Genomic DNA, 22,040 nt, shown 5'->3' with positions numbered 1-22,040 from the left:
GTTAGAAAAGAAGATACCACAAATAGATACCAAGAAAGTCACACACTAGTTATAACCTAATATAATCGCCTAACAAACCTAGAAATTTCCTAAACTCACTCTATCGACCACCATTAGCCCCATCTCGTTTACTCGATCGGTAATATTAGATACTTGCATACAATGTAATCCCACAAATAATGCAATCGTTGGTTTTCGTATACCAGATGAAGATAAGCAGATTATCTATTGGCAATTGATCAATGTTGAATTCTCCCTTGTTTTATCCGAATTTTGTATCTATTTCCATGAAGTTCTCTATTCCAATTTTACGAAATTCCAATATAGTACGAATACAATACGATAGGTGGAAGAATGATGCATGAAATGAACCAGGATTTTGTAACTTAAGAAACAAAGTAAATTGGTGTTTTAATCTTAACTTATGTTCTAGATTCTAGAAGATCACGAGTTTCATAATTGTATATTGATACTGCTATCTATATAACGAATTAAACGTTGAGTATTTTACGTATCTGGGTCAGAAGAGAATACGTAATAAGGAAAAACGACTCGTTTTAGAATTTCTACATTTGTCTTTCGATGTGATAATCGATAGACTTATAGATATTAATACGATGTATGTAAACGGACCTTGAGGTATCTCGTATCGTTTATAATTTTGGAATAGGAAAATTTATAATAAAAATTTATAATATTATATCGTTTATAATTTGGAAAAATTGGAAAAAATAATACATTAGGATATTTATTATCTTGAGACCTACTAGCGCAAGTGAATCTATCAGAATCAGAAGAATTTTCATATTACTTTAAATAATTAGAACTTGAGAATGATTATATCAATTGTTAATAATAGCAATTCTTTATAAATGATTATAACTTTATCCTGCAGTAAGATAGGCGGAAACGAATTCCTTTCTTAACTTCACTTCGAAAATAGAAGTAATCGGCACAAATTAGACACATCAAGGGGAAAATCTATATATCGTGTAGATAACAAACTATCCTACAAACTCAGAAGGAAAATACTACGTAAATTAGGAATTCCTAAACACAAGCTATCTTATGTTTTTCTATGGAATATATAGCCTGGGATACATATATATAGAAGATGGTAGAATACAATGAAAATATAAATATTTTTTCCACCATCTTCTAAATATAAAGCAAGTTTAATTTTAAGAATCCACAACTCTTATATAAACATAAGAACAAGCGTAGATTTAAAAATCTATTGCTCTGCAGATACTCCACAAAATTCTCTCTTATAGGCGTAGATTTATTTCAAAACTTTCCCAATCTTCTAAGAAAATCCTTTTTTACCCTACTGCTACTTACATCATTTTTACCATTTCATTTACTATTGCTCAATTACCAAAAACGAAGGTATACGATAATTGGGAAAATACTCTGTGCGAATTTTTGGTCGAGCGACATATGGGGAATCAAGTTCCGCTACGTTCGATCACTTTATAAATACTCGACGGAAACAGATGTCGACGACAAGTGGAAACGACACTGGCCGCGTACAATGTATCAAGCCAGTGTCAAACTGACGTTCGTGCGCTCGCTCGCGCTTTGAAACCAACGCGCGCCATTTCGTTGTGATAGCGAGGCATCGAGCTGGATCTGTCAGTAATTGCCTCGAGTCGTGAACCGTTATTGTCAGGCAAACGTTCCAGCGATCGTAAAGATCATTCGGTAGGCGATCTTGAAATATAAATTTACCGACGTGGAGAACGCGTTCACCGCGTGCCACAGTGCCACGCCACGGCCTTTTCTAACCCGTGTGCAAATCCGCAGGAAGTGAACGCGGTCGCGAGACGTGGGAGTAGTGTATCGTGTATATGTACGTGTGGCCACCGTTTGGCATCGTACCAACCCGCGTTTCTGGTCTCTTAAGCAAGAAAACGAGACGATACGGCGAACAGGATACGCCTTCGAACGATCTTACCAAGCTTTTTAATTGGTAAAATTAATATCTTTCGCTGGTTTCATTTTTATTTTCTTTTCTTTTTTTTTTTTTTTTTTTTTTATTTTTGAAATAGGCAACTTGGAAGAACGAACGAAGATGATCGAAATGGATAAAAGGAAGTCTGTGTTTGGGAAAATGTGATTAGCGTGATCGTGTATTTATATGCGCTTATTTGACAAAGATAATATTTCTATCTTTCTATTTTGAAGATTCCTAAGATTTTTATATCTTATTTTCTTAATTTTAGGTAGGTTCTTCTCTTATTTAACTTTTATCCTAACTTCTTCTTCAAATTCTATTAATTCTTATATAATTGTGAAATTCGAACGTGGTTTTGTGTGTGTATCTGTACACGTAAAATTGTATCATTTTCCTTAATTTCTTTTTGCTTTTTCAGCATTACGAAAGAGGATTACTTAATCTGAAGAAGAAAAATGGCGCTCCAGTTTCTAAGGACGGACGAACAAACTGAACGAACAGAGATATATGAGAATATGGTTGAATGGATTCAACGATAGCTTCTGTTGTTTCAACCTGACGAATCCCGTGGCTCTTGAGTGCTTTTCGGCACGAGGAATTCGTAAATATTTCGCTCATATGCTAAAATAAAGCGCCTCGTAGAGTGTGTCAGGTCTTGTAAGCCTCGTTCGCTTATTCATCGGTTGTTATATTGAAAATCGAGATCTCCGATAAAATAACTTTCACCAGTTGATATATTTATTATTTTCTTATACATGCTAAAACTGCTGGGGTAAACAAAGTGACTAATTCATAATATTTCATCGAAAGTTTATAAATTGGCAGTGGTGAATTTTTGGAAATTTGAATAATATTTTTAGTAAAATATATCAATAAGAACTTATTTTTCATTTTACAAAATTTACATTATATTCAAATGATTCTAATATTAAAATACACTAAGTATCTTAACAGATTCGTTACTATATGTTCATGACGTAATTTATTGACATACATAAGGTGGAAAATGTTTACACTTGTATCACATAATAATGTTATACTTTAATTTCACGGTTCTCTAACGTATGTTTCATGTTTTAATCAAGCCTCATAGTCAAACAAGATAATCATATCCATCACTCATACGTAAGACACAGCTATGTATACGATTCAATAAAATTCTTACAAAAGTTTTAACTGTTCTACTTCGTTCCATAAATCTGTCCTGATATACTATCCTTCGATAAATAAACTATATTTTTACACCCGCACTCGCAGAAGTAGAAAAATAAAAAATACAAACACAAATACATGTGGCAAACATGAAAATATCGTACCGGTGTGGAACTATTTTAACACTGTTTAAAATTCGCGTGAAAACAACAAAAAAAAAAAAAAAAAGAAAGAAAAAAGTGCGGCACGTGGGATACGATAAGAAATATTTCCATAAATTACAACGATAAATTGCTCTTGGTTCTATTTTATCTGGAGATTTGCACAACGAGTCACGAGTACACGCGACGGTTCTATGTACGAAGACTTGGAGTTGGAAGCAAGAGAACAGATTAAACCTATCACATTTCACGATATTGTGTTCTAACCGAGGCTTAGATCGATTCCCAGGAGGCTTTTCAAACTTCCACGGAAATCACGACATCCTTTTAATGGCGCAAAGATACGTTTGATCGATATTACGACCTGTATTTTCGTTCTACTTAAATCTTGGCAACTTATACAGCGGCCATAAACGCAATGCAAGAGATCTGTCAAAGGAGAACCGCACGCGATTCGACTATATTCTATTTGTTACATTACCAGAATATTGTATTTATACTTATAAATAGGCCTCTCAAAATATAAACTGATCAACTTCACTTTCTATTAATTTCTTAATTTCATTATCCAAGTACACGGTTAATAATACAAAATGATTTAAAATAATAAAAAATAAATAGAATGAAAATAATACAAGTAATCATAAATTTTAAGATAAATCTAATAAACTGCATTTGAAATATCGTCACTTTTCTGTGCTTTTTAATTTGTAGAGTTGATCAATGTAATTTCCGAAGGGTCAAATCCCGATGAAATTCGAGCAAACACGATGCATTTGCATTTCAATAATAACTAGTACATTGATATAAAACTCATGTTTGACAGGAAGTATAAAATACTGAATATTATTATTAGTTAGTTAGTTTGACTAGTTCTAGTGTTAATATTATGAGATTGAATGTATTATTAAATTAATACAAATGAAATATTATTTTACTAATAGGAAGTTAGTTCTTTCAAATTCTTTCAAATATCACACATTTAATCAAAGTAGTATCCACCTGAATCAATGCACTTTCCTAGTGATGTAAGAGTTATCAGTATAAGAAATAAAAAATTCTATATGTGAAATGGTGTTTTTACTTTAACCTGCCATAACCATATTTATGTATATCCTTACATATATATATTTTCAGTAACTTTCATCATAACTTTTTCAAAATTCAGACTCACATGTCTAAGAAAGTCATACGAGTAATTTAATCATTTGTTGTGACCAATAATGACATTTTTGTTAATTTCTAATTATAGATATGACAGATAGAACAAAATTTAATAGGTGATATTAGGTTTCAAAGAAGCGATATTTCGTATGCAACTAAATGTATCAAAATATCGTAGTGTTATCTTAATATTTATACATCACAGAATTAATAAATTATTGATCTCGTAATTACTCACCACCCACTCATTTCGACCACCAATTAGACGATGCGTTAAATATAACCTTTATCTCGGATGCCTGATTCAAACATGGACGTAACTTTCGAAAGTTTAAATGGCGTTGGGCGCGTAACGAGAATACAATTGGAACGCCATCTGGAATCGTTGCTTCCGGTATTGAGCAGCAGTAGAATGGCAGTTGCGCGCAAAAGTCTGTTTATTTACGTGCTGTCGATGATTAATTGATCGCGAAATCGCGTCTACAAGCGATATCCAATGAGTGAGTTCAATGAAAACGAAAACGAGATGGTATAGAGGTGAAAACATAACTAAACAGATTTGCTGAATATAAAAGAAAGAAAACGCTAGTGAATGTCGTGACTGTGGAATTCAGCCTATCATCATCGTTCTAACCTATTTCACGAAACAACGTATTCTTCATTCTGGAATTTTCTGACGCGCTGTCAACGTTTGTTTGCCAACAGTGGTTCGGCATGATGCCATGTTCCCGCAAACGCTGAGCACAGAACCGTGCAAAATTGTTACCATGGCTGACGAAGTACTGCCGGCGAGTTTAGAAAAGCTCGAAATTGATCGTCTCTCATCGAGCTGTCCTCAGTAAGCATTTACCGCCAGAAAGCTCATTTAAAGCGCCTGCTCCTCGCAACTGTCCTATTCCAGTGCCTCGAACATTCTGAATTCTATCGTGTGCGCTCGTTCGATGTATCGGTTCGTTGCGGTTTTGCGACTCAATCCATTTTCAACGCGCGGTCAAGGTCTTCGGTTGAAACCTTACCTCGTTTCAAGAGTTACGCGACAATTTCTTGTTTACCCATCGTATGCGTGCATCTTGTTAATTTGATTTATTAATGATGCAAGCACTCGTGAACACACATTTTAGTGATCGTTACTTCTTGTATTCGATGCTGCGAAATAATAACATCGACTACGAACCGTAAGCAAATGTTTACACATATTTCGAGCAAGTTAAAGGGCCCCCACACAGAGTCATCTACATTTACGAAATATTGCTCCTCGATAATTTACGCGTTAATATGATAAAGGAAACGAAAATAGAATACAAGTGAAGTGCAATGATTGATGTTCGTCAAAATGTGATAACGTTGATTTATTAAATCTCAAATATAATTTCACGCAATTAGTGTCCCATTTTATCGTGGCTTCGACATGAATTCACGTAGTTGGATGCTATTGCATAAGCGACCGAGTATTAAACGTTTACCAATATCCGATTCAAGGTTACGTGGCAAGAATGATGAATCATCGCGAGATGATTTTAAATCATCATATAGTTAATGTTTTTGTAATGTTTTCAAATCTCTTTCTTGACAAGATTTTATTGAATTTTATTTACGATATACGAATGTTGAAAGAATTATGCGTTCCTAATAATTATTTTTATTCGTCGCAATGTTAATTAACAACACTGCTTTCTATTGTTTCAGTATTACACCTATTGACAAAGTAAAGTCGTCAAATCCATTTAGAACAACAAGTAAAATCGTCAGTTCTGATTGCAGTCATTTATTTCGAAGACGATTGATACCTGTCAAGCCAACATTAACCACAAACAGTCCCAGAGGCGTTAAAAGCACAACGAATTTTAAACCATCAAAAAATGAAAGAGTACTTGATAAAAATAAGAAAAACTCAATAATCAAAGAGGCTGTATTAAAATTAAACGATACTGGCACTAACTGTCTTAGCGATAATCTAGCAAATACATTGATTAAAGAAACATGTAAATTTAATATTTCTGGTAAGAACTCAAAGATTTTTGGCCATGGTACGGTTGCAAAGGACTTTAAAACACTAAATATTAGTGAAGACTCTAGACAAGCTAAAGACGATACCAGCATTCAAGATAATTATCAAGCTAGTAGTTTCCAACGTGCACGTAGTAATACGATGCCAAGCTTAAAAAGAGGGCCTGGGCCAGGTGGAGGCAATAACAACAATAATAATATTAACAATAATAATAATAATAATAGTCAATCAGAAGCTGCTGGTTCTACTGGTCAACCTTCAAGTTCAAATACATGTTCGGTACAAGCACGAATATCTCCACCTTCATGCGATGTTACTATTGACGAGCTTGCCAGCTACTTCGAGGAGTTTGTTCATATTCCAAAGAAGATGTCGCACATGGCAGAAATGATGTATATTTAATTATAATATATTGAATTGTAACAGACAGATTTCTTATACAGTTTTTCAAAGACTAGCATGAGCTGCAATGTTTATGCATGATTACAAGTCTAAACACTGTATGTTTGCTACAAATCCAATTTAATTTGGTACCTAAATTATATATAATATACAATAAAACAAAAATACAAAAAAATCTGCGTTTTTGTAGAGGATTAAATCTAAATTTTTTTTTTTTTTTTTGTGAAAATGGTAAAAGAGAACAAAGATGACGATGTATTAATTTTAAGAAGCCATTTGTGTCAAACTATTTCATTTAGTTCAATGAAAACGTTTTAATGTCTTTGTTTTTTAAATTTTTGTATTATAAAATGAAACATTGGTACTAGAATAAATTTCTTGCAACTAACGTATTGTATTATTAAAACTCCCAATTTACTTGCGCGTTTATTAATGAAAGAATAATAAATCGTTATATGGATAAAATATATGAATATCACTTGACACTCATCTGTTAATATGATACATAATATATTTATCTGCATAGGCTTATGGTACTTAATACAATGATACAAAGTAACCATTAAATTACTTAATGATAATAAGCTTTGGTACGTAAACAATGACGATATATTGATCCGTTTTTACTTTAGGTACGAGTGAACCATGTTGACGCGCGGTGTGTATGATCTTGACGAAAGCCTAAATGCATTAAAAAATATCCATCTATTTGGTGTGACGACTGTTTCATTTTTTAACATTTATAAATGGTTATTAAGCAATTTCTGACACGTTAATTTCGTTGGTAGCCCCGCGCAATACTCAAACTCTGTATCAAAAAACATGAGGTTCGTTACTATATCACAGATTTATTAAAATTTCATTTGAACGGAGCCACAACGAAACAAATTTTCAAAAGTAGGCAAGTCAAACCGAATAAGAAGGATTTACTTTATATTTTACGAATTATAGAAAGAACGAAACTATCTTTTCATGGAAACTTGTCTCCAAGCCGAGAGACGCAGTGTTCGAAAAAAGAAATTCGAAACAATATAAAAAGGAAAGTACATGGAACCATAGTACGTATTATAATCCATACTTAAAAGATATGTTGAAGCTGTCACACGATTTTACTAATTGTAAGCAGTAAAATTAGTTATTCAATAAGAGTAATAAAAGTAGAACTAGCGTTATGAGTTGCTACTTTGGTAATTATGACGACGAATATTTATAGGCTATAGACAAAAAATTTAACTCGAAGATCGAAATACTTCAACTCGGGAGCCTTAATATAAAGCCTATATATTTATTCGTGGCAACGAATGATCGAAAAAACGTTAAAGGATCGATAGCCTTACATAAACCAACTAGCATATTGAGTATACATACTTTGCTTTGAACTACCGAAAGCACAACGATGATAGAGCATTATTGCATTCGTGATAGCTCCATTAAAGACTGGAACATCTATACGTTACAATCAAGTTGAAACACGCAGCGTCTCCCGACCAGAATTCGATTTCAATGCATCGTGAAATATGTCGATGTAAATTTTTTGCTTGTTTTTGTTTTATTTAAAAATCCTTTGAAATTTATTATTTCAAATACAATAGAAAGGATATATACCTATATCTGCTCGAATCTCTAATTTGAATATAGACAAACAAGTACAAAATCGAGATCGTTTTTGAATTATTATTATTATATATATATATATATAAATTACCAAATTTATTCTCGTTTAACAATCTCGTAAGAAAGATTGAAATTTCAATTACATATGATTCGATATCCTCGTGAAAAATTAGATCGAGCATATATAGTCGTCAAATACAAATTCAAGTGCAATTGATCTGTTCCTTTTGTCTAAACAATATCAGTCTCTAGATCCAGTGGAAAGGCCACATGATGCCCTTACCAGTATTTAACATTTAAATATACTACTCTCTTCGTCTTGCTCGGATAAAATGATGTACATGCGACAGTGTTGACATTCAAGATAGAGAAAATCAAATACATTACTTTCTATATATGATGGACATTATTTGCCATCGATTCTCAACGAATCGAATTTGTGCATGATTGTATTTCAATATGAATTCTACGAACTATGGCGACAACATGATCGTTAGCGAAAAATCTTGAGTGACCATTCTCCGTGAGAAACACAACATTTTGATCGGTATAAAACGCTCATAGAAAAAGTTTGTTGGACGTAATACAACTACATTTCTAACACTACGTAAACATGATGCTTTTTCACGTGCATTCACCGCATCATACTATCATAGAATAAATTAGTCAACTCACACAACAAAAGTATGTAGTGTTTGCCTCGCTAATTATAGTAAAAAACATTATATTTATTGGTATACTAGGTAATTGTGGCAATATAATGTCGAGTTCGCGACGAGTCCCGGTAAACTTAAGCCACAAAAGTATTCCATATTCGAATCGATATATCAACTGTATCGATATCTGTTTGGAATCATTCGTATTATAGTTTGTTATCAGACAACAAACACTGGTTTGTCAGACGTTCGTGCGTCCGTTTCATGAAAACGCTCGTTTTGTTGAAACGATACGATTTTCTTTCTATTGAGCAATAGTTACGGGTCGTACAAGAAGCATGACATTTTATTGCTCGTCTCTTAATATGTTCACGGCAAAATGCGCGTGAAAAAAATACCACACATTCATAGTTGTAACAATTCACTACACTCACGTACATAGTCGTCTTATCATCGCTCGCACTTTCGTACTTATATTCTATCATCTTCTCTCTCTCTCTCTTTCTCTCTCTCTCAGCTTTTATCCCATTCATTCGTTTAATATTTTTTTTCTTGTTCTTATTCGTTTAAATGTTTTATATATCTAAAGTGTCATAATGGCTCATCTTGCTTATCGTGACATAGTTCAATGTACGCCTAGGGACTTATACGTCTAACGATACGTTCCGCGGAGGACGACCATGACGAGACAACGATATACATCCTCGGGATCGAAACCCTTTCTTATCCGAGAAATATTCTTGTACAACGGAATTACGAAAAAAGACGAGGATCTGTCGGTGTTTCACATCCCGAGGAGATTTACAACTACCTTCATGGGCCTATCGCCTAAACTCTACCCTAACTTGTCGTTTGTATGTTTAGTAGAAAATTTACAATTTTTTTTTTTTTTTTTCAAACACTTTGTACGAGCAACATCGATGACTTAATTTTTACCTTCAAGTAGTATTTCTAGTATTTTTTATTTTATTTTATTTTTTTTCTCTCGATAGGTTCACGTAGTTTCAAAAAAAGTTTGTCACTTCTCGTGGCGACGTGCATTTATATAACGTACTTACATATGTTTGTTTCTGTTATTAGTAACTTCTTCTTACTCAGGTCTTAACGAATTTGAAAAAAGAGGTCTAAATTAATACAATGACGAGACATATTCAGATGTAGGTACATTATCGACTCGCCGTAGAGAACAAATAGCTCTTGGCTTTCCTTTACAGATTGCGATCACAGTAAAAAATAATAATATTTATATATTTATATATGTATATGTATATGTATATTCGTCAGAGAAACGAACGTATGCTTTCGAATCGTATATTTGGAATACACTGTTCACAGAACAAAAATACACACATCGAAAAAGTTTTTCTCGTTTACGTATAAAACGTACTTAATCTCTCGTATAAAATATTGTCCTACTCGACGTATCGTTCGAAATCAAACGAAAAACTTTGCATATCCTAATTTATTATATTAATAGAATAATTGTATTTTAATACAGGCTTGTGCATTCAATAATTGATGCACAATCTGTGCACTTGGATTTGCAAGGAGTGAATCCAAAAGAAAAAAAACAAGATTTGAATTTTAGGAAAAGTCAGTCGCGATTGATTCGAGATCAATGAAGAAGCAATCGCGCAGATTACATAGACGTCGCAACACTTCTATTTATCTGCGTCGTAATCATACATTGACGGATTAATATAATCGATTACATTGTCTACCATTTAAAATTCTACTTTTTAGTTCTCAACTGTTTCCGTTCTACCGTCTAAACATTATCTTTTTTTTTTTTTTTTAATAATAAGATACCTTTGTCAAATATTTTTAATATACTCTCCAAATTGTGAAAATGCTTAATAAATAGCTCAAACGTTGAACGATTTCGTTTTAGATTCTATAATATATATCGAATACGTAGCGGGTAGAGAGATTCTATACTCTTATCTTCAGTCGCAACGTTTTGGCTCGTTATTAGTCGGCAGTTATCCACGATTGGTCACAAAAGTTTAAAGTCTCATCGATATACAGTACGAGCAAGACTCAGTTTCATTTTTTTCGTTTTTCAGTTCCATGGCACACAAGATCATTGTTCTTGAAATGCTTCCTCGATGACTCTCAATTTTCGTAAGGATAACGAAAGAACACTTCGTAAATTATCCACGATTATCGCAGAATTTTCTTTTCCTTTTCTTCTTCTCCTCTTTTTTCTTCTTTCTTTTTTTTTTTTTTTGGCAGCGTTTAACAACGATTGCTTCGAAAAATCTGGTAACGTTTACAAAATTCTTCGCCATCAAGAGACAGCTTATAAATATTTCCTGTACCATTCTGTACTTTCGGTAATTCTCCTTTTTTTCCAAGTTTCCTTCTTTTTTAGAATTCATTATTCTTGTTCGCGCAGATAATATCTCTGCAGATTTTTTAATATAAAAAAGGACACGGTAAACAGAGTCTTCAGATGTATTGCTGGAGATCTAGCAATAAATACCATAAAACTCCATGGCACAGTTAATGTGCGCTGGATGGAAATGACCGTGCGGTACCAGGTGACTCTGCATGTGAGCTGTGTATCAGTCAGTTGGTGGTTCTAGATAGGGTATTTCGCTAGTGACGTTGAATGACTCGAAATAGTGATTAAGGAACTCGAACGTGGGTCGCTTCTCGGGGCTAGCATCCCAGCATTGTAACATTAATCGGTAAATGCTGTCCGGCAGCGGGTGATTCAATGGTTTAGGCATCCGATAGCCTTTATTGATCTGATCGATTACTTCGCGACCCTGCATACCTGTAAAATGAAAAGAACGATCGAAGAAGTAGCAATAATTATTTTCTATATTTTTAATTGTTCGATAAATTTAATTTATACAAACGTCGATTATTATGTAAGAACCATATTAATGAGAAGATATCAAACAATTGCAATCTTGAACACAAGTTAATAAATATAGTGAATTAAAAACACAGAATTGCAGAAAATTAATGAAATTACGAAGAGAAGAATAAAACACAATTAAAAGTTAATAAATTTACAGTAAACGGTATTATTGAAACTTACCAGGATAAGGAACTTGGCCATAAGTGAAGAGCTCCATCAGCAGCACGCCATAAGACCAAACATCGCTTTTGATGCTAAATCTGCCATAGACAATGGCCTCGGGAGCAGTCCACCTAACAGGGAATCTACTTCCCTGTTTGGGACAGTACTCGTCATCCTCGATCGCCCTGGCGAGACCAAAGTCACAAATCTTTGCTTTATTCTTCTCGCCTATCAGGACGTTCCTCGCAGCAAGGTCTCTGTGTATCAATTGCTTGCTCTCGAGATGTTCCATACCGGATGCCACTTGTGCAGCAATGTAAATCAGATCCTCGAACTGCATGTATTTGCCGTCACCTGTCCTGAGAAAGTCCAACAAGCTGCCATTGCACATGTATTCTTGCACGATATAAATTGGTTCTTCCTTCGAACAGATCGCGTACAACGCGACTAGATGTCTGTGTCGGAACTGTTTCATGATAGCCGCCTCTTGAAGGAACGCCTCCGTAGACATGGTCCCTGGTCGCAACGTCTTCACAGCCACTTCGATTTTATTCCTCCATTTACCGTAGTATACCTCGCCGAAATTGCCGTGGCCTAATTTCCGTATCAGCTGTATCTCGTTTCTATTGATCTCCCATTTGTCTCGTAACTCGGGCCCGAGATCCCACATGTCCGGCTGCGGTTTTGGACAGGGCTTCGAAAGCACATGACAGAGACCCAATGCATTCTCTGCAACAGTCATAGTTCGTAAAGTTACAGAGGAATTCCAACGAAATTGTTGTTGCAGGGAACGGTGTACAGGTTGATGTGGTTTTACAAAAAATACCGTCCAAAAGTTTGAAATCATATGCGTCAGTTTAGAATTCTACTTGCTGTAGGAAACTTTTTAATGAGACAAATAGAAGAAGATTACTTGTTAGTTACAGCGAATAAAAGTGGTTCTAAATCTACGTGTAGCTTATGTTGTATAAAATAACGTCTTAAGGCAAAACTACCATATTTTAAGGGCGGAATACATATGTAATGGCGCAAGGACTATATTTTTACGATAATATATTTTTCGTAAAGAATAGAGGCAGTAAAGGGGAAGAGATTAAAATAAATCACTGAAGATTCAATACAACTTACTGCTGTACGCCATAACAAGGGCGGGTAGAGTCGGGAATGTCTGGTTGGTAGCGATAAAGAATCCTCCATTGTCGAGCGGCTTAATTTTATAGTGTTTTACATGATGACCCCTTCCCTCTTCCCAATCCTTCACGGATAAACTGTATCCTCGTGGATTGTGCTCGCTGGGTCTCACCAAGAACGTTCCCCGAGGGTTTTCATCCACCAGAAGAAGCTTTCCAGCTTCTTTACGGGAGACATTCTCGAAAAACCAACTGCAGATGGAAAAAAGAAACAGAGTTCAAGATTTATTTTTATTATTATTTTTTATTATTATTATTTATTCAAGATTTAAACTTTCAAACTAGATGACACGTTTGTTTGGTTCTTCGAATTCTTTTAATTTAATTTTATCAGTACGTTCCGATTATTCGTGAGCGTTTCGGTTCGCTTCTTCAGGACAGACCTGCGAATGAAGGTTCCGTGTCCTGATGGCACTATATCTATACGTATCCTGGCTGTGTCTATGAAAACGACGCAACGAAGCGCAACGTACTAATAAAAAGACGATCGAAGAAACACGAACGCAGTGGTGGAAAAATAAACCTTTAAAATTGCTACTTGCGTATCTTGCCGATCTTTTTATTAGACATCTTTTATCAGTCTATTTATTAGTTTTATCTATCTTTTGTAGTCTATCGCAAGATATATACTACATCTACTCATTGGTCTTGCGAATGATTATTCAACTTTGTGAAATTATACTATCTTGTCCCTTTACTCGTTAAACTTTCCTTTGTCCGCAACTATATGACAATGTCGAAGATCGTTAAAAGAAAATTCGTAACGAAGGGAAGCAAGTCGAATGTATTATATAAACTGCTAATTGGAAAATGGAAGGAAGACTCACTCTTCGCTCTCGACCGAACGCTCCACGGCCACAAAGTTCCACGGAATGAGACCTTCTTGCAAAGTTGTCAAGTGTAAAACTTTCCACCAGTCGGGCTCGGAATCGTCCAATACTTCCATCCGGTCTCCCTTTACGAAACTGACATCGGTGCTCTCGCGCGCGGTGTAATTGTACAGGGCCACCACGATCTTGTTCGACCTTTGTGAATGCGCTGTTTCCAGAACAAATCAATATAGAATGACGTACACGTGGAAATACGGACTATTTAAGTAATCGAATCGAAATTTTCGTGTATGAATCTGATATTGCACAGATTATTGGCGATTGCAATTGCAATTGACAGAGTATCGATCGACGAGATTACCACGCGTCGATGAAATACTGCGGTCGTTGATTCATATAGAGTTATCGTTCGCAAACAAACTATCGTTGAACGTTAATGACGAAAATATTGAAATTTCGAATTTTAATGATTATTCATCATATACACGTAAATATTGAAAATTGAATAGTTTCTCAATATGAATGGAGAAATTTTTTGAAAAGAGACTCATAGGGCAAAGTGATGAATTAAGTATAGAAGTTAATTACATGTAAATTACATATGGTCTTTTTTTACATCTTACAAATTTTAGTTTGCTTCTTTTTGCTTATTCGAAGCTACATTCCTTTGAATTTATTATTAAGTGCTTAAATAAATTAGAAGATATTAATTAGAATTATTTGTTGTTCACAATAATATTATTTTACAAATAAGTTAATATTTTTGAACAGTTGTACGAGTCCTTTTTATATATATAAATTAGTAAGAATGGAATGTTTTAGTAATATTAGTTGCTATTATAATATATGAACTATATTCCTATGAAATAAATAAAAATAGGCATCATTTTGTACTAACTGTAAGCAATACAAAATAACACTTTCTTTCCTTATGTTCAATTTTTAGAAAATCATAAGAAATCTATAGCAAACATATAAGTTAAGCATACACGAATCAAAGCGTTCCTAGCTTCGATTATTAAAATATAAAATGAAATTTGAATATAGAGAAGTTTAGCAAAAAAAAAGCTCACTCTTAAATCTATGGGATTATCTTCTACGAAGCTGAATAATTGAAACGAAACGATAATAATATCTTGCTGGTCGCAAATGTATTATTTTCATTAATTCACTGACAGTGAATTGTATATCCATTCTGAACTAAAATAGGTATAATAAAAGAAGTTCCTCAGTCTGTCTGTGTTACAAACAGATCTGTTGGGAACGTGAAGCATATTAAGCAAAGTAAATCGCAGGCTAAAATAGAATCTTAAACTAGAAACTTAAAGTAAAATCGCTATACTAAAAAAGTAAAATAAAAGAACATAAAAATACACACATGCAGGCTTAACGACAGGCGAGCTTGTTTTACGGGGCTGGTGAGGAATTTGGAGCTTACAAGGTGTCGGCCTCGGTCGTATGATGTCTGCCCTCGTTTGTACACCCCTCTGATTCGGGTCAGCAGTGTACCGATCCAAAGAACCTCCATTACTGTGTTTTGAGCTTAGTCCTGTATCTGCTTTCTTGTAACCTAGATAACCAAGCGGAACATTTGTAACGCGAAATTATGATAAACGACGTTACGTGTGACGTTACAGTTCAGAGCTAAACGAGGCTGAATCAACAGAAATGTTATTTTAAACGAGTAGAAATTACAGTTTTTATCGGGTTGGCGAACTTGGAACAATTTAACAAATAATTTCATTCAAAGTATCAAAGAAAAGAAAGAAATAAAATAAAAAAAAAGAATCAAAGTAAAAGAAATCATTAAGAATATAGATGATAGAAATCTTTTTAATTGCTTTCTTTTCATGCACGATTCAAATAAAAATATTCGCAGAGTGGACAATTAAAAAATATTTTCTAATTCCCTGGTAATAATTCCAAGAAATGTATCTAGAAATTCAGATTCTACACGATTCTATCGGTTGGAGTCGATCGAGGAAAGCAATTAAAGTAGGATTAACAGGAGTTCCAGTTAACAAAGCTGGAACCATTTAATACTTTAATTAAATTACATCAAAGAGGATTTTTAATTTGAAATTAAAACTCCGATACTACGGCCGTACTATTCCCTTCGAAATACTTTTAATAAATCGGATCTCTCGATGCAACTCTTTATTGCACGCTAAAAGGAAACGCAACTCGCCATAATTAAACAGCTTTCCTACTTCCACGATCTCATTTTACTCTGTGTTTTGTTGCATTTAACCGGGAACTTCCATTCAAGAGTTTCAAAAGACATACTTGAAAAAAAGAGAAAGAGAGAGAGAGAGAGAGAAAGTGAAGAAGGGAGAAGAGAAACAAAACACGTAGTAGGAGTTTTGTAAAAGAAAACTCATCGCGGTTTCGCCACGAGAATAAAAAGCGAGATAGAAGGAGGCTACTCACCAAGGGGTTGAGGCTCTTGCCGCTTGCTACAACACTTGCCCATCTTGGATGTTGTGCTCGATGTTTCCCCTTTCGATCCTGATTCTACGCGCCTTCTATGCTGATGCGTGCCCCCAGGAAAGTCGCCATCTCGTGAACTCGGGCTGATACGGCGCGACGGTGGTTTCCGTTTCGACTTTTAGCATCACTTTCTTCTCTCCATCGCGTGTTTATCGAATCCGCGCACCTGCAAGGTAAACCAGAATTGTCGACCATGATTCCTCTTCGTCTTGTTACAGTGAGGCGACTTTTGAACATGCCACGATGCATTATCGTAATTCACAGTTAAGGACGTAGGGTTTATATATACATCGGTAGATAGAGCGGAGAGCTTTTTTCTGTTTCTTCGCGTTCAGTTATGATTTATCGAATTAGATCTTTTTAGTACCACTGTGCGTACGTATACTTATAGCTTGCCAAGTTTTTATGTTTATTAGTTCGATCTAGGGTAGGTGAGAAGAATATTAATTTAAACAAATTGGTATTACAGTCAAAGTTTTTATGTTTGTTACTTTGATCTAGGATAAATGAGACGAATATTAATTTAAACAAGTTGATATTACAGTCAAAGTTTTTATGTTTGTTACTTTGATCTACGATAAATGAGACGAATATTAATTTAAACAAGTTGATATTACAGTCAAAGTTTTTATGTTTGTTACTTTGATCTAGGATAAATGAGACGATTATTAATTTAAACAAGTTGATATTACAGTCAAAGTTTTTATGTTTGTTACTTTGATCTAGGATAGATGAGACGAATATTAATTTAAACAAATTGGTATTGCAGTCAAAGTTTTTATGTTTGTTAGTTTGATCTAGGATAAATGAGACGAATATTAATTTAAACAAGTTGATATTACAGTCAAAGTTTTTATGTTTGTTACTTTGATCTAGGATAAATGAGACGAATATTAATTTAAACAAGTTGATATTACAGTCAAAGTTTTTATGTTTGTTACTTTGATCTAGGATAAATGAGACGAATATTAATTTAAACAAGTTGATATTGCAGTCAAAGCTTTTATGTTTGTTACTTTGATCTAGGATAGATGAGACGAATATTAATTTAAACAAGTTGATATTACAGTCAAAGTTTTTATGTTTGTTACTTTGATCTAGGATAGATGAGACGAATATTAATTTAAACAAGTTGATATTACAGTCAAAGTTTTTATGTTTGTTACTTTGATCTAGGATAAATGAGACGAATATTAATTTAAACAAGTTGATATTGCAGTCAAAGCTTTTATGTTTGTTACTATGATCTAGGATAAATGAGACGAATATTAATTTAAACAAATTGGTATTACAGTTGGAAGTATTTATTATTTCTCTTGTGTTCGCTTATTGTGTTTTAAGTTGTAATTACTCACATATGTTTGTTATTTCGAAATCTTTCATGTTTGCAATTCTAATTTGCAACAGATGGGATGGATATTCGTTATAAGCAATTCATTATCAATTAATTTGACGTGGATTTCTTTCGCGTGATTTGATTTACTGAATTGTAATTATTAATATATTTATTATTTCTGTTCCAGTGCAACTACGGCGAGGAAGAAGCTGACTTATGAAATTGCTTTCGCCGCTCCCTAGCTTCCACCGGTGGATCATCGATCATGTTGTATTTAAAGAAGACTTAGAACGTCCGTGTTTTCTTTCTCCTTGCCTTGTTCAACATCGTGCATCTTCTTTACCGGAGACTAACGTGTTCCTTTTCGGTGCGAGACAAATCAGGCATGCCGCCTGTGTTTCCGAGTAATACGTTAAATTAAAACGAGCGTAACAGGAGGACTCGGAGAATGCTAACCAGTTGATTGTTCGCATTCATAGACACGGTGACCGTTCTCAAACAGAAAAATATTTTCTTTCTTTCGTTCGTTGAATACCTTTAATCCGTAATTAAAATGCTGGCGTCCAGTGATAAATATTACACATTAATTTTCCTGGATGCTTATGAGTCATTAACTTTCTTCGTCCCTTTTTATCTTTTATCTTCATTTCGCGTATAAATTAGGAATTTTTGTTGTAGGAAGAGACTGTTATAAGCATGGATTGTACCATATCAGACAAGCTATTACATTGGTATGTGTTTAAAAATAACGGCTATTAGTAAGTTTCAGATACAGTGTATAATCTCATTAAACATAAATAAAATTTAATAACCAAACGAAATAATTGTTTCACTTTATTCGAATAAATGTCTCGCGGAATAATCATTTTAGGTAAATATCTCTCATTCTATTACAATTCTATGATTGTATTTGTATCACTCAAAGCTATCCTTAAACAAATCTAACGAATATACAATCACACAAATTTCCATTACGCTCTTTATTTCTTCCTAAGCCTATATAATATTAAAATTAATAAACCTAAATACGCGTGAAATCTAACGATCCATTTTCAAGGCCTCTCTAAACACGGAAACTTCCAAGGGACCTGTTAATTATTTCCAAGTATCAGTCGCCAATACCTGGAACGAAGTAAACTAGTCAAACTCGAAGCCGTAAATACAAACGTATAAACTACTATCGAACGACAATGTAAGCTGTAAGGTTGCAGGTTTTTCCGCATTGCCCTCGATTCCTTAGGGAAGACCAGTCTGAAAACAAAAAGACGCGACACGATCGCGAAGTCACGTACAGACATTTTCTATATCCGTGGCTGTTCTTCCGATGAAATCGTTGCAAGGGATGAGTCAGATAGAGCACTGTTTCAATGAAATTTGACGTGATAAGAGATAAAACGTAGACACGTAGGTATGTTAACATCTACGTTGATATATACAGTTGATTAATATTTTTGTATTTTATTTGGAAAATGATTAGTTCTTTCGCAATATATATACATAATAAAATAAAACAGTAATTTTAGTTACATATGACTAATCAATTATGACAAAAAAAAATATATATATAACAATAATATAGTATATATAAGTATATATATACACTATGTATATATATAGTATTATGTGATTTTATCAAATTCTAAATATATTTTTGTCATAATTGATTAATCATATGTAGCTAAAATTACTATTTTATTTTATTTTATTTTATTTTATTGCAAATTTTGCTTTACAGTTTTACTTTATTTAATCGTATCTGTATAGAATTGTTTGCGTTGTTATTTAATTATTATTCATTTGATATTATTTAATGTATAGCATTGAAATTTGAAAGGACCGTGTCTGATGTAGCATGATACGTAGGAAAACCACGAGCAACAAGGATAAATAAAGTTAGGAACGCGCCTACAGGGTTCATTTAGAGTTTAGGGGAATACGACGATGTCTTTTGTCGTCTACGAAATACCATTACAACGTGCATAATTACGACGCGACGTTGCGAATTCCAAGTTTCTGCGGCGACCTGTTACACAAAAAGTGAAAAGCGACTTGGGAAAATCAACTTTACGACTTTTCATCTGCAGGCCTGCTGCAAACGAAGCCTCTTCGTGATCCTAATTCTCTACCGGCATAAATTGCACGTGATAAAAATTCGCTCAATTCAGACGCTATATATACGTGAGGAATATTACGAATTTGTGTCAAGAAGTAAAGCTCAGACTCGAGCAGCTTTTTATATTCCGCGAAGTGTTTATTAAAGATAAAATTTTACTTGGTTTGTTTCCAGATATCTTTTATATAATTTATTTAATATAGTTTACAAGCTTTAAGTAGTTCATTTAATATTTTAGGGTACAATGTGTTCATTAGTTATCGAATTTTAGGTAGGTTTTTTTAATTAGCTTCTAGAATTAAGAGATAACTGTTTTTTTTTATTTTTTAGTTGGATCTGTCTAAAACAATTTTATATTAAATAAGATAAATATTGCACAGAGAAATATTTTGGAACGTGTGAATAAAAAATAGACCATGTTAAAATTACGTGTTAGTATACATAATTATTCTGCGAGTACTCGTTTTAACTTTATGAGTTGAAAAATGGGAGAACCTTTGTCAACTTTCTTCTAGCGACAACTTGAGAAAAGGTAATTTTTATGGTAAAAGTACAATATAGTAATCTTTAAAAGATTAATAACTCGTTTTTTACATTATAACCATTTTACAAATTTAATTGTTGTTTCTATCTGAACTGAAGTTTTTTAAATCTGACATTTGAATAGCTTGCCTAATTGTTCTTTTCAGTCTTCTTAGTTTTAAGAAATTAGTCTTAGTTCTAGTTTAATGACGGCTTTCCTTCAAAGATTTTTGTAATTTACAAAGTTTTCTATGTCGTTTGGATTCTACTTTCTTAGTATTTTTTACACGATCTAATTTTTATACGGTCTGATAAAGACATAAAACAAATTACTGCCGTCTACCAGCACACTTTCACGAATTTTGATTATATTTGATACAAAGATGGCAACACGTTACTTTAATATCCTTGGATTAATACAGAGAAACAGTTTATTAACGAGAAGAATATTTTCTTTTCTAGAAACGTTATTTCATCTACAACAAGATCTCTGGTGGATAGCGAAGAAATACATCGAATAAAATTCACATCAAAAGTTCTAATTACCATACTTTTATAATTAAACAGAAAATCCAGAGATATTCTATATGTATCATTTGATTCATCTTTGTCGTTACTCCTTTTCGTCGTAAGAATTATCAGAAGAAAAGTTTAATAACGTGGCGAAAAAAAGACTTGGAAGGTGTAGAATATTTTCTTGAAACTTGTTAAAATTTGATAACTGAAAATACACACTTCCACATTCGGAAATATTCACCAAATATATATTGCACAAAATTGATATTTTTTTAAGAAAGTTAACAAAAATGTACTTGTCGTGTTCCTTTTTTGTGATCTTCGCGTAAACTTTTCGAAACAAAGTTAGAGTTAAGGAACCTTAGCATAAAACGAGGAAGATACTTCCACGGTACTTTGTGCATAAACTTGCATCATTACATAAACACGCAAAATGAGAACTCGCCTAACTTCCAGAGAGCTGCGGCCATGCATCGACGTCGATCGAAATATTTACGAGCCTCGTAGCCGTCTCTGTGCTCCTCTGACACGAACGAAGGTGCGAATGTTTCGAGATTCGTCGTGTGTGTTTAATATCCCGTTTGGAACGAAGTTTCCTCGCCTACACGTACACGCAAACTATCACCTGTCTGTGAGCAAAATTTTCGTACACGTGTCGTACGACGGAAATACAGGACGTTCTCTGATGATTGTAGGGCGCTTTCGATGACCGATAAACAAATTACGGTGGCGGCGGAAGCGGGCAGAAATGAAATCACCGCTTAAAAGGATCACCGCCGTATGATAATGATCATGACGCAACACGAGGAAACAAAATTTCTTTGGGACCAGTCTGAATCAGCTGCAAACGAGACACGGCAATCAAGAGGACCACTTGACTTATGCATCACGTATA

At 33.9% G+C, this 22,040-nt stretch overlaps 2 protein-coding genes and 1 long non-coding RNA gene across 9 annotated transcripts in view; 2 read left to right on the top strand and 1 right to left on the bottom strand.

The window, feature by feature from the left end:
• The first annotated feature begins 933 nt into the window (after positions 1 to 933).
• LOC132908909 (uncharacterized) lies at positions 934 to 3,129 on the top strand. 3 transcript variants are annotated; one of them, XR_009658457.1, is made up of 3 exons: positions 934 to 1,972; positions 2,052 to 2,225; positions 2,376 to 3,129. It is a non-coding gene; the product is annotated as an uncharacterized LOC132908909 (long non-coding RNA). The 3 variants fall into 3 exon arrangements; XR_009658455.1 differs by lacking the exon at positions 2,052 to 2,225; XR_009658456.1 differs by having other exon boundaries at positions 2,052 to 3,129.
• Positions 3,130 to 4,814: 1,685 nt separating this feature from the next.
• On the top strand, positions 4,815 to 7,232 carry LOC132908731 (oxidative stress-responsive serine-rich protein 1). 2 transcript variants are annotated; one of them, XM_060963007.1, is made up of 2 exons: positions 4,815 to 5,272; positions 6,121 to 7,232. In XM_060963007.1, the coding sequence occupies exons 1-2, from the start codon at positions 5,157 to 5,159 to the stop codon at positions 6,842 to 6,844; spliced, it is 840 nt and encodes a 279-aa protein (XP_060818990.1). In that variant the 5' UTR covers positions 4,815 to 5,156; the 3' UTR covers positions 6,845 to 7,232. The 2 variants fall into 2 exon arrangements, with proteins under 2 accessions (XP_060818990.1, XP_060818991.1); XM_060963008.1 differs by lacking the exon at positions 4,815 to 5,272 and adding an exon at positions 5,309 to 5,609.
• Positions 7,233 to 7,236: 4 nt separating this feature from the next.
• Positions 7,237 to 22,040, bottom strand: part of LOC132908716 (tyrosine-protein kinase Src64B) — an 88,666-nt gene continuing 73,862 nt past the window's right edge. For 3 of the 4 annotated variants that reach the window (XM_060962977.1, XM_060962979.1, XM_060962978.1), the window contains 6 exons: positions 16,599 to 16,824; positions 15,547 to 15,738; positions 14,166 to 14,376; positions 13,277 to 13,530; positions 12,167 to 12,877; positions 7,237 to 11,896 (listed from right to left, as the gene is read on the bottom strand). In XM_060962977.1, coding sequence (XP_060818960.1) covers positions 11,682 to 11,896; positions 12,167 to 12,877; positions 13,277 to 13,530; positions 14,166 to 14,376; positions 15,547 to 15,738; positions 16,599 to 16,641 — 1,626 coding nt within the window. In that variant the 5' untranslated portion in view covers positions 16,642 to 16,824 and the 3' untranslated portion in view covers positions 7,237 to 11,681. The remainder of the gene's footprint in view (positions 11,897 to 12,166; positions 12,878 to 13,276; positions 13,531 to 14,165; positions 14,377 to 15,546; positions 15,739 to 16,598; positions 16,825 to 22,040) is intronic. The other variant, XM_060962980.1, reaches the window with a different exon arrangement.

Source organism: Bombus pascuorum, chromosome 7 (genome assembly GCF_905332965.1).
Source record: "Bombus pascuorum chromosome 7, iyBomPasc1.1, whole genome shotgun sequence".
Classification (NCBI taxonomy): Eukaryota; Metazoa; Arthropoda; class Insecta; order Hymenoptera; family Apidae; genus Bombus; species Bombus pascuorum.
This window is presented reverse-complemented; position numbering and strand designations above follow the sequence as displayed.